General features: G+C 37.8%; 1 protein-coding gene across 2 annotated transcripts in view; it reads left to right on the top strand.

Annotated features, from left to right (window-relative positions):
• The first annotated feature begins 4,326 nt into the window (after nt 1-4,326).
• LOC131320905 (homogentisate phytyltransferase 1, chloroplastic-like) overlaps nt 4,327-12,507 on the top strand; it is a 13,088-nt gene continuing 4,907 nt past the window's right edge. Inside the window, exons 1-12 of one of the 2 annotated variants that reach the window (XR_009198398.1) lie at nt 4,327-4,708; nt 6,353-6,648; nt 6,768-6,851; nt 6,935-7,009; nt 7,218-7,301; nt 8,479-8,568; nt 9,668-9,769; nt 10,127-10,222; nt 10,666-10,737; nt 10,827-10,922; nt 11,245-11,349; nt 11,474-11,631. Coding sequence is in view for 1 of the 2 variants with exons in the window: in XM_058351814.1 (XP_058207797.1) it covers nt 4,627-4,708; nt 6,353-6,648; nt 6,768-6,851; nt 6,935-7,009; nt 7,218-7,301; nt 8,479-8,568; nt 9,668-9,769; nt 10,127-10,222; nt 10,666-10,737; nt 10,827-10,922; nt 11,245-11,349; nt 11,474-11,515 (1,224 nt within the window). In the remaining variant the exon portion in view is untranslated. Of the gene's footprint in view, nt 4,709-6,352; nt 6,649-6,767; nt 6,852-6,934; nt 7,010-7,217; nt 7,302-8,478; nt 8,569-9,667; nt 9,770-10,126; nt 10,223-10,665; nt 10,738-10,826; nt 10,923-11,244; nt 11,350-11,473; nt 11,830-12,507 lie in introns of those variants that run through there. The other variant, XM_058351814.1, reaches the window with a different exon arrangement.

The following is a 12,507-nucleotide window of genomic DNA, read 5'->3' on the forward strand; positions in this document are numbered from 1 at the left end:
AACCTGTTTAAACTGGTGCGAAAATCATATTTTTTTAATCATTTTATCTTAAATGATCATAATTGCTTTTTGTCTCTAAGGCCTTTCAACAAGCACCCGAAAATTCCTTATTTAGTTTCAAAACTCTCTTAGAGTGCTCATTGAAAGGCCTTAGAGCCAAAAATTCATAATGACCATCTAAGATAAAATTATTAAAAAAATAAGATATTCACATTGGTTCAAACGGATTGAAAATCAAAACACTTAATTTTTTAAATATATTTTTTAATATATAAATGGTGTAAAAACGTTTTTTAATATAAAATTTTTAGAATAGACATTTTTTAATATTAATTTTTGAATTTATATACTTATTTTAATATGTAATCAAATTTAACACTGTACATGGACAAAATAGTCATTTGACAGCTTTTCCCTCCATCCACCCGGACCACCCCTTCTCATTCTCTTATTCTATAAATCATCCAAACAAAGTCAAATTTTATCCCCCTATTTAATACTCCATCCAAACCACATACTATTTTATCTCCCCTTCATAAACCATCAAAATTAATATACCCTACTACTACAGTATTTTATCCCCTCTTCATATTTTTTACTTCCAATTTTTTACCTGCAATCCAAGCGGGCCCTTACCCGGCTAAGGAGCATAGATTATGGATGGGTTTTGAGATGGGGAAAAATAATCCAGCTCAATCCACCTTGTTTTGTGATGATTTTGCCCCTCCTTGTCCACCCTATTCATCTCCCTCTTCATCACTCATATGCACACCAGATCGGGAAAAATGGAAGAGAGATGAGAGAGAGATGTATCGTGACGCCGTCGACGATTGTGAACCTTTGTTGAACCGCTGACGTCGTCGAGTACTTGTTCTTATTTTCTCGGCAGTTTCTTCTTTTTCTTCTCTCTCTTTACGCTGGGTTGGACAGAAATTGGAAAGGAGAATGGGTATTGTTTGGTGGAGGTGGTGTGGTGGGTTCGACCGAGGGTGGTGGGATTTAGATTGGGGAGTGGTGTTGTTCCACCGAAAAGACGGTGTGAGGAAGACAGAGGTGAGATGGGTTCCAAATTGGACAGTGATGCACCCACCGCACGTTCGCCGGGCCCACTCCGGCCACCGGACGGTCGATCCAAATCGTCCAAAAATTCTTAAAAAAAAAACCGAGCGGGCTTGCGCGAGAATAAATGGCATCCGACGTGTGTAAGTGCTCGATCCGAATTTCCAAAAATTAGATGATCCGAGCCATTAAAAAATGGAAGATTGGTTCGAGCACTTACACATTTCGGATGCCGTTGATTCTCACGTAAGCCCACTCGGGTTTTTTTTTTTAGAATTTTTGAACGGTTCGGATCGGTCGTCCAGTGGCCGAAGTGGGCTCGGCAAGCGTGCGGTGGGCGGAGCGGTGGTTGGTGGCCGGTGGGTGTATCATTTTCGGTTCCAAATTGGGGTTTAATTCTTTCATGGGGGTGGAACATATCTATTCCAATGTATAAATTGGAGCATCAGTTTGATGTCTCCCTGTCATGTATTTTCTTTTCTCTTAAATACCCTCCTAAAAGAAAAAAAAGTAATACAATTGTGAGAATATATTGAACATTTTAATACAAAAAATCGCCGAACGAAACAATTTTCTTCTCACTACGTGCACAATTCACTCCACGTTCAACAACTGTACCACAACCACAAACAAAACAGTTTTCTTCTCCTCTCCACCATTGCACCTGAGTGGGGAAAAAAGAAAAAAAAAACTTCAGATGCTCATGGTTAATTTGCTTCTGGGATGGACATTGTGATCTGCTACAAAAGTTAATTTTATATTTTCGGTACGTTTCCTATCATCTATGCCGTTTTTCTCTACCCAACTTTGGGGCACCATTTTGAACACCCTTTTTTTTCTAATGTTCGGCAAACACTGATGTTGTTTTTGGAGAGCCGAGACACCGTAACCGTACTTTGCCGATCGAGGTTTTCTGAAGGCCGGAGACACTATGACCATACTCCACTACGGGGAGTGGTGAATTAACTTTAACTTTTTACAAAGTGGTGAAGTTGTTAGAAAAACTCAGCCCATAAAGTCTCCTTAAAACCCAAGTGTTAAGGAGAGGGAAGCTATGGCCTTATAACCAGCATAGAGAGGGCTTGTCCAGGCGATGTGAGGCACAATCCAATAGAAGTCTCTACCCTTCTGTCCGATAGAGTGCCACATTTTTAAATTTAGAAAAATTAGATCCATGCCCATGCAAAACTTGACACTTTTTGTAATTGTGGGTGTCTGATATTGAAGACAGCTAGAGGCCGGGCACATATGATGCATGTGCAAGTCAGATTTTCACAAAATTTATGACATATTCACTAGAGGCTAGGCACACATCAACTTGCGGCCTCTATAGTTCTTTATGGGCAAATTTGAATTCATAGAAAAGTTAGAGCCAGTTTGTAGCTTTGTACTTATTAGAATAGACTAGAGGCCAGGGCACACGCGATGCGTGTGCAAGTCTGATTTTCACAACATTTGTGTTTGTGAAAATCTGATCAAACAATAAGCGGGAAGCATTTTTACAAAAGTGAAAATCCGACTTGTACACGCATCGCGTGCGCCCCGATCTCTAGTTAATATAAGATGGGCGCTTGAATGGATGGTTGAGATCAAATTGGGGTTTAATTCTTTCTTGAAAATGTGAGCTTTGATCCAGGATTTCACACACTCAAAAAACCTCTTGGGAAAGGTACAAATTTATACCTTAAAAATTTAAAAATTATATTGTCTCCGGAACTGAACATTTTTTTATAAATTTGAAATTTCATATTTTAAAAAAACACATGGATAAAAAACACAATAAAAAATGATTTTTAATTTTTGTAATATTATTAATATTTAATTTTTAGTAAAACTAATTATTATGGCTTAAATGTGAAAAATTAATTATATTTGTATTTGTATTTATGTATATAATGTAATACATAATTAAGTTTGGGACTGAACAAGGGCAGATTCGTTATTCAATAGCTTTTTACATCATCCTCTTTCTTATCTTCCATCCAAACCAAGTATTATTTAATCCCCATTTCTCATTTTCTAATTCCTCATCAAAACCAACTACTTTTTAATCCCCTCCAAAAAGGTCACATAAATGTGAGCCAACCATTTATAATTAATTTCCCCTACTATCTTATTTCCCTCCATAAATAATCTCCCAAAATTATACCCGCGTCCAAACGGGTCGTTGGGCAATACACGTCCGACAAACATGGATCATTCGCACGGATGCGACAAATGAGTTGCCATGTAACTGGGGGGGTCCAATGGTCCTTTTTGGTCTTTTAGAGTGATTAAGAGGGGCATTTATAAAGTGGTCCAACAAATTGTACCAAAAGAGATGAAAAACATGGGATCCAATCGTTCTTCCGTGTCTGATCAGGTATATCGAAAACCGTGGCTTAAACATTGACTTCACTTAATCCCTTTCTCAAGTCTTTACCAATTCAATATCTTCCCCGCTTAAATAAACGTTTGAAAACCCTAATGAGATTCACACATTTGTTATATTCTTAAAGCTTTTGAACGCCATGTTTATCTTCGTTCTTATATTATTCAGCCAGTATATGCATTCGAAGTTACCCCTATTAGATGAATAATCAAGTCATTGAGTTCAATTCTTACAGGACATATTTATTTAATTTAGATTGTGATAGCGGAGAGTACATTACTATTAAATCGGCAAGCTATTCCTATGGTGTTGGCCAGTAATTTTAGGATCTCTCTTATGAGATTTCAGATTCAATTTTTCTCGCCAGCAAGCAAGCTGAGCCACATTATCCCAGCGCATGAGCATATGAAATGCCTATGGGAAGCACGAGCGGATCTGTATTGGGCCCCGCCTTGCTCCTCTCGAGTTTCTATTTATATGATACTTAATTATTGATATTAGGAGTGCAATAGTTATTTATAATCTTAATAATTTTTGTTTGATTTATTTAAAAGCAGGGTTTTTTTACATTCTCATTTACTCAATTTCTTTCATAAATAAAAAGAATTAGATGACCTAAAGAAATAAACAAAATGATTCAATATATAAGGCTAGAATTGTTTCAATATAGAAAAATTATACGGATACAATAAGCACATATACCCATATTAAGCTGGGACCCCTTAGACTAAAATCCTAACTCGCTATAGATGAGAGGGCTTATATAGATTAATTCGAGACATGCGTAAACTAGATACACTCGCATTACCAAAAAAGAAAATAAAAATCTGCAGGCTAAATCCTATACAGATTGAACCAGATACACTCACGTCGGGAGCAGGTTAAAAATTACACAGTTAACAACGCACAGAAGAGTCAGCAGATATTAGCAAATTGGGCACAAAACGTACACGACATCATTGGACGGTCGAACACTCTCTTGACCGACTCTCCTGCACAACCCTGCACAAGCTTCTTCTTCCTAATAATTTGCTCACTCCAATTCCACTCCATACTCTTTCTGTTGCATTGAACGAGAGAGAGGGGGGTCGTGCATAGCCTGCATAAGAGAGAGGGCGAAGGTGATTGTCTACTCACATTACGAGCCGCCAAGAATCGCATGTGCATGAACTAATTTGCTTGATTGAGGGAGCCAAATGGAGTCTATACTTATTGTGTCTTTTCCCAAACCTCTTTCATTTCCAGTTGTATCTGAGGTCTCTGCATCAAAAACTACTGGTATGACCTCTTCTCACATTAATGACTTCTTAGTCTCTATGCATGCATGTTTTCAATTTATTATTGGAGCTGTTCCACTTGTGGTTTTAGGGTTTTCTAATTTGCACTCTTTCTGGGTTTCTTTTGGCTGCTGATTTTAATCATTTCCCTTTCTTTTAACTCACAAATTTATGTTTTTGGCATATCCATGAGAGTCGGTCATTTATTGTACTATCTTTATTCTTTATTTTTGCAAAGAAAAAGTAGTTCAGTAATTTTCTCGTCCATATGACCCATGGTCTAAACTGGGTTGACTTTTGTCCTTATTCCGAATTTGTGCATCTACGATTCTACTGGATTTTTATACTCCATACGGGCTTTCCCTTTTCGTTTCTCTTTTTTTGTTGGAAAATTTTCCTTAAGCATTGATAGAGCGATAGTCTACTCTCCACGCTTCTGGTGTGAAATGTTACGAATTGGCTACTGGATTCCGAAGAAAAACTTGATCAAAACTTGGCACTTGTTGATTGGAACTTGAATTAATAGATATTCGTAACATGATATGTGGATCTGATCCATTGTGTAGATTGATAAGTAGCAATGGGTGGAGGAGAGAGAAATTCAATACAGGATATTTCAGTAGTCGGATTAGTTCTTCTCATCATCTCATTCCAGTTCTCTTCACTTTTTCTTGCTCTTTCCCTCATGAAAACCATAACAAATGTCGTGGCAAGTTGAAGATTCCATTTTGAACGACTATGTTATGGCAAATTGTTCAACAACCTCTGCCTATTTTCAAGGTGGACTGTCGGAATGTTTTTCACCTTGCTTTAAGACGTAAGGTGGTTAGTTTAGAGCGTTTAACTGTATTCGTGCTACATGGTTCAAATTCTACATGTCTTCTTTCCAAGCTTTGATATGCTTTGTCCTTAAAAAGATCTTTGATGTGATGTTAAGTTGTTAACTTTAATTCAACACGAGACCTAGTGCTGAAAGTTATCGAAAATGACAATCTTGTATATGACTATATGAGTTCAATGGTTCAGCTACTCTGGCATTATTTCAGTATAGCTGTGTTGATGTAGCAAAAATTGAGATGGTTTACAATTTAGATGATCTATCTTGTGATTCATGTGCCGAGGACCCATGAATGTGGCCTGCAAAAGAGAATGAAAAGGCACAAGGTCAAAGAATTAAAAGTGAAGTCAAGAAGATTTGGAAACAGGGAGATTAAGAAGAATAGCAAACTTGTAATAAGGTGACTTGCCTGTCATGTTGGCGACTCCGTAATACAATTCAGAGAATCCCTATTCATTGTTTAGTTCACCAGACAGAATTTCCGATCAGATGGAACTGCCTTGGTGGTTAAATACTTGAAGTCGGTCTTAGAAAGAGATGTTTATCACCGACTTGACGTCTTACGTTATCGTCTGTTGTTTGGTCGTGTCCTGGTGGATGAGGTTGTCTTTGTTTCTTGTCCACAACGTTTCTAGCTTGGTGTGAATGAGCCTAGTGGAACTCCTCCTTTTTTTTATTTCTGAGTATCATTGGTCAAGCACAGGTAATGTTTCTTATGGCACCCTTTTGAGCGCTTAAAAGCCAAACATCTAGCCATGCTGTAGATTTTTCATTTTCTGTCTCTGAAAGCGAATGGTTTGTGTATAGGTGTACCATTTCCAAGATGCAGAGTGCGGAACATGCTAGAAAAGTACCGCACTGTGAAGTTACAGAGGGGGCTTGTAGCACAACATGTTGCACGTAACAATGAAATATCTTCAGCCTATCAATCTCGTAGTGCAAAGCACATAGCAAACGCAGCCTCCAGTCAGCCTCTTGAATCGGAACCTGGAGCTCTTGAATCGGAACCTGGAGCTTATCATCCCAAGAACCCTCGGGAATCCATGCAAGATGCCTTGAATGCTTTCTACAGATTTTCGCGTCCTCATACGGTTATAGGAACGGTTGGGTTCAAATTTATCACTTCCAATTTGTGTATTTATATGAATTGGGTTTAGCTAGGTTTTACCTTCTAATTTATTTTTAGAATTTAAAGGAGATTTCGTTACTTTTCTGTGAGCAGGCGTTGAGCATAAGTTCAGTTTCTCTCCTTGCAGTAGAGAAGCTATCTGATTTTTCTCCATTGTTTTTCACTGGAGTGTTAGAGGTGCTTCAAAACTTTTTGCTCAAGTTGAATCATACGCTTGATAAAGTTTTTTTTTTCTTACTAAATTTCTTACTTCTTTTCAGGCTATTGTTGCTGCCCTTTTGATGAATGTATATATTGTTGGTCTCAATCAGTTGTCTGACATAGAAATAGACAAGGTAGCTCATGTATAACTCTTCACTACTAACACTGTGACAAAGTCAAAAGTAGAGGAAATTTTGCTGCCTTAACTATGTTTAAACTTTAAAACATTTCTGTTCCACCGACTTTTTTGCACCACTTGCGTTGGAATCTGTGGTTAGAGTAATTGTGTAATGGCATTAATTCGAAGTCTTATTGTTACTTATGATGTTTTTTTTATTACAGGTTAACAAGCCGTATCTTCCATTGGCGTCAGGGGAATATTCTGTCACAACTGGTGTTATGATTGTTTCATCTTTTGCCATACTGGTAGGTTTGGCCCAAAGAAAACTGAGGGAAAAAAAAATTCCAGCAGTTTGAGTTGTATGTTGAATTCAGGTTTTCAGGTTTCATAATAATGTAGTTGTCATGTTTGACAGTAGACATTGCATTGTCAGAATTTATTTTGCTTGTTGATTTGTGAGAAGTTTGTTGTGTAGCCAAACATCTCTGGATGTTCTTGTGAAAATTGTTTGGCCTATGATAGATGGACTAGTGCACTAATATCTAGTGCACAAACGCGAGACCACCTTGAACTTATCTAGGGTATTGAGACACGGGTCCAAAAGTGAGTATGGGTGCATACGTCCTATACGCTTATTTGTATTGTACATTGGACATCATACTTAGCAAATAAGTTGTAAATTATTTAGAAATCTACTTGAGATCGAATAAGATGAAGGAAAAATTTAAAAAATATAGAAATTTGATCTCCCATCCATGTGGAATGCCAGGAATGTTTCTTTTCTAGTGAATGCCAACTTCTTTTTGTTTCTACAACGTGAAAATTAGATGCCATCTAAACTGGTTGAGGGTGTCGGACACGTCTCCTAGACCCTCACCCATGCCCCATCTGATCACACTAGGGTACTGTGGGGGAAATATTAGTCAATAATAATATAAGCAAGAAGTTTTCTCATATATTGTATCGTTTATCTTCTGACAAAGTCATTATCACCACTTTTACTATATCCGAAGCTTAACATAATGAACCGAACTGTTTTTGTTACGATGGAAAGAAAAACATCAATAGTCTTTCTAAAGCATTAATGACTTGTTCCTAATATTCAAATGGACTTTCTTTGTACATTGTTTTGCAGCATTTAAATAGTTAACTCAGTTATCCACACCATCAAGTGAACTTATTAGTGAAATGATGTATTTCAGTATTTCTGTACGTTTCAATATTCCTCCCCTTTTCACAAGTTTTCAGGTTCAAAATTTTCCTTGTTCAGCATTTTCTGAAAATGCCATTTGGATACTAGACCAATCACCAAGGAAATAGGTTTGGGTGGTCAGTTTTTATCAAGCAATTTAGATCATATGTAGTGCTGTAATTGTACTTTTACTTCCTGCTATGTGTAATATAATGGAGATATTTTTTCTATATGTTGGAGCATTGCACTTGATTTCTGGACTAAGAAAGCCAATATTCCTTTATTTACAGAGTTTTTGGCTTGGATGGATTGTTGGTTCCTGGCCGCTATTTTGGGCTCTTTTCATCAGTTTTATGCTTGGAACTGCATACTCGATCAATGTGAGTTGGCTCATCAAGCTTATGGTCTATTTTCACCACATAGCATAGTGGAGTAGATCTTGTTCTCCTGAAACACCTATGTATCAACTGCTCTTAGTGGCGTAGCCAGGAAATTAACTCGGTTGGGGCACCATTAAACATGGTCTTAGAATTTCTTTTCTTTTTCTTTCTTTTGATAGCAGGATGTTTGGACCAAGTAGTTCATACATCGACTAATTCCGGGACCATGAAATTTTTGGCCTGACAAACCATCCGGTGGCCTCAAGGTTTACAATTTCCTATCTTTTACTCACAATAAACAACAATTATCTAAAAGAAATGAAGTTAAAATGTAAAATTTGCTACAATTCATTTATAGGTAACAGGTCTTTATGAAAAACAAATAAGTTAAAAAGAACTTTTTTGAAAACTTGACAAAGATAGGGATGTAAGTGATATAAAAGAGAAAATGTGCATAATTTTTTAGGATACAAATGTCATGACCATTATAAGTTAGGGGTAAAAATGAAATTATTGGAAAGTGCAGTGGGGGCCTGTGCCCCCACTGGTCTTACTTTAAATCCGCCACTGACTGCTCTTCTACTCGTCTGAATGTAGTGGACAAACTTGTCTCGAGTATTGTTCGAAGAGTGCATTATAAAACTACTGCTCTAACTCTTGCTAAATATTTTACAGAATAAGCTACCCATTCTTAACAATTTAACATGTTCAAGTTCAGCGTAGATGCAATTTGTAGTGGACGACTTATCAACATAATACGCACGAACACTGGTAAAAAAAATTGGTGCGGCCGCATTGCCTGCCAATGCTCTTGGGGCACTCATCGGACACATCCAAACGTGTCTTGATTTTCGTTCTAGAACTCGACACCCTTAGGCACTTGAGAGGGGCACACGTCTCCTTAGACTCAAGTGAAACAGATTATAAGTTGGAAAATCGTGGGATGCAACGGAAAATGCCCATATTAGTTAGATCCTATTTTTGAAAACTCATGAGGTACAATGGAAAATGCCTGTATTAGTTGAGTTATATTTGATTTAAAGCAAGCTAAGGAACAGAGCTAATTTTCTAGCTTGGTCTTTGGAATTTTTATTTTTAGGTGCCCTTGTTGAGATGGAAGAGATTTGCTTTGGTTGCAGCGATGTGCATCCTGGCTGTTCGAGCAGTGATTGTTCAAATTGCATTTTTTCTGCACATACAGGTTTTCCTATGATTTTCTTGTTGGATGGATGGTTTGTTTGTTGTCTTTAATATTAAAGCCTCTTTTCTCGGGTATCTTTTTCGGAAAGGATATTTCTTGACCCTTTTTTGCATGCAACATCCATTGAAACTTTTGCACATGGTTGATGCATGCATGAAACTGTGTCCAATATTTTCTGCAAACCCACTCTCCATTTTTGTGATAGTCAAATAATGGCTCGAACCAAAGTAGAAAAGAAGGGGGGTAGATGGGATCTTGTATTTCCTTATAGCTCGGTTTCTTGATTTTTCAAGGGCCTTTTCTTCATGCTTCGATGGCCTTTCATTGTCTGATCCCAATGTGTTTAACAATGTCCAGACCTATGTCTTCGGAAGACCGGCTGTCTTTTCAAGGCCAGTGATTTTTGCAACTGCATTTATGAGCTTCTTCTCAGTTGTTATAGCATTATTTAAGGTAAAGTTCCTAATAACCTTATCTTTTAGCAAATGACCAGGTAGGGGCTTCATGATTGATCACCTAAAAAGTGTTGCTTGAGGAGTTTCAAAGTTGGGTGGGTTGAGATTTTTCATATTGGAACCATTTGTGGTGCATTGGGCTGTATATTTATCGAATCAACTGAAGAGAGAAATTCATTCATGTCTGAGTGGGCAGTTATCTGAACTACTGTGCTTTCATATTGAGATTCGACCTTTTATTTTTCATTGATTGGTGGGCTGCAAGAACCATAAGATTTCAACATCCGATGACATTGCCTCTGTTTTTGAGCCTAAGGATTAGAATTCAATGTGTGCATTATGATTATGATATGTTCCTCTTCTCTTGATTTTCGTCCAATCTTGCAGTGATTTGAAGCATAGGATTTAGACATAGGTTTAACATTTAATTGTATCTTCAAGGATATACCTGATATTGATGGAGACAAGATATTTGGCATTCGTTCCTTTACTGTCCGATTGGGTCAAGAGCGGGTGAGTGGTCAAGCAAACTAAATACAGGATCGTCTACATGCTTTTAAGTAAAATAATTGAACTTATGTCCAAAATCTAAACCTTTTCAGGTGTTTTGGATTTGTATTTCGCTACTTGAAATGGCATATTGTGTTGCTGTGTTAGTGGGAGCAGCCTCTTCAAGCCTTTGGAGCAGATACATAACGGTAATTGGTTCAGTTTAGCTTTATTTGATTAATCAACGTACAAGACATAGATGCCTTGGTTATTGGATAGTTGACCAACTCATCTCCCTTTTAATTTCACACGAGAAACAAACATGGCTCTAACCGTCAATATACTGCCTGCACTTAATAAAGGCTGACATGGGTGTTTATAAATCATGTTCAGCAATCCATCTTACTTCCGCAATAGATTTGCGTCGTTAGCTAGGAGTTATGGATAATTTGGGCTTCAGAAACCAGTTGTTTGTGTCCTGTATTCAAGCTTCCGACAACCATGATTATGTTTTTCTGAGCATTCATTCAGGTTTCGGGTCATGCCATACTGGCCGCAATACTCTGGAACCGTGCCAAATCTATGGATTTGAAGAGCAAAGCTGCGATAACATCCTTTTACATGTTCATATGGAAGGTAATCAGTTACCTTATGGTTACAAGTTTAGATGCAGAAAGATGAATGGCAGATGGTTCTTTACAAGAAGATAACGGTTTTCGGACATTGATTTATTCGTTTGACGTCTTGCTTCCTCTTGCAGCTCTTTTACGCCGAGTACTTGCTCATACCACTTGTAAGGTGAATACGAAGATATGAACCGGAAAGGAATGGGGCCTTCCCATTCTTCTTGTCTCCCACTTACCCCCTTTTCGGGCCGTAGGCCTGTAGCTGGTGTCAATTGTGTTGAATGTTGTATTGCTATCTGTTAGATTATTATGGATTTATTTGTAATTAGTTCATTAGTTGTTCTATTATGTAACTAGTTCATTCTCTATTATGTAACTAGTTCATTCTCTAGGACCATAGTGTAATTAGTCTAATATGTTGTATAACTACTCACGTTGTACTCAGTTTACATTAATGAAAAATAACCCTAATTTTTGGGTTCCCATTCTACACGTCTCTCTCTTCCTTACAACTTCACATGGTATCAGAGCCTATGGATCCAACATCAGATTATTGCTCCTCGTTACCTTCATTCTAACTGCCGACAGATTCTCCTTTACCATCGTCCAGCAATTGCCCAACGTCCAGCAATTGCCAACAATCATCTCCTGGCGTCCAGCAACCGTTGCCGACCATCGCCAACCATTACCCAGCCTCCGGCGATCTTCGCAACTCTCAGGTAACCTTCCGGTGACCTTTGTGGTGGCTGACTCCTCTGATTTCGTGGCTTTCTGGTTTGGAAAAGCTCGATATACACAGTTTGGAGTTAGGTTTGTATAGGTTGGAGTTGGGTTTGGACTGATTGTTCTCGGATTGGAGTCGGTTTGGACTGGGTGAGTTTTTTTAAAGGTATTCAGGCAGATCCGAAGGTGCTCCAGAGGTATTCAATTGGTGTTTAAAGTACTAGGGCTATTGGAACCTTTGTTTATTCTTTTTTGGAGTTTCAAAGCTGTTGGGAATTTGATTTATTGTTTATCTTGGAGTTGTTGTTCGGCTTTCACAATGTCAGAGGATAAAAAAGAGTCTTCCGCTAGTGGAAAGGATGAGTTGAGTCGTGTAGGAACTATGGATAACTATTCTCTGGATATTTGCCACATTAGGTTGGATGGTACCAACTATTTGATTTGG

The sequence above is a fragment of the Rhododendron vialii genome, chromosome 3a (genome assembly GCF_030253575.1).
Source record: "Rhododendron vialii isolate Sample 1 chromosome 3a, ASM3025357v1".
Lineage (NCBI taxonomy): Eukaryota > Viridiplantae > Streptophyta > Magnoliopsida > Ericales > Ericaceae > Rhododendron > Rhododendron vialii.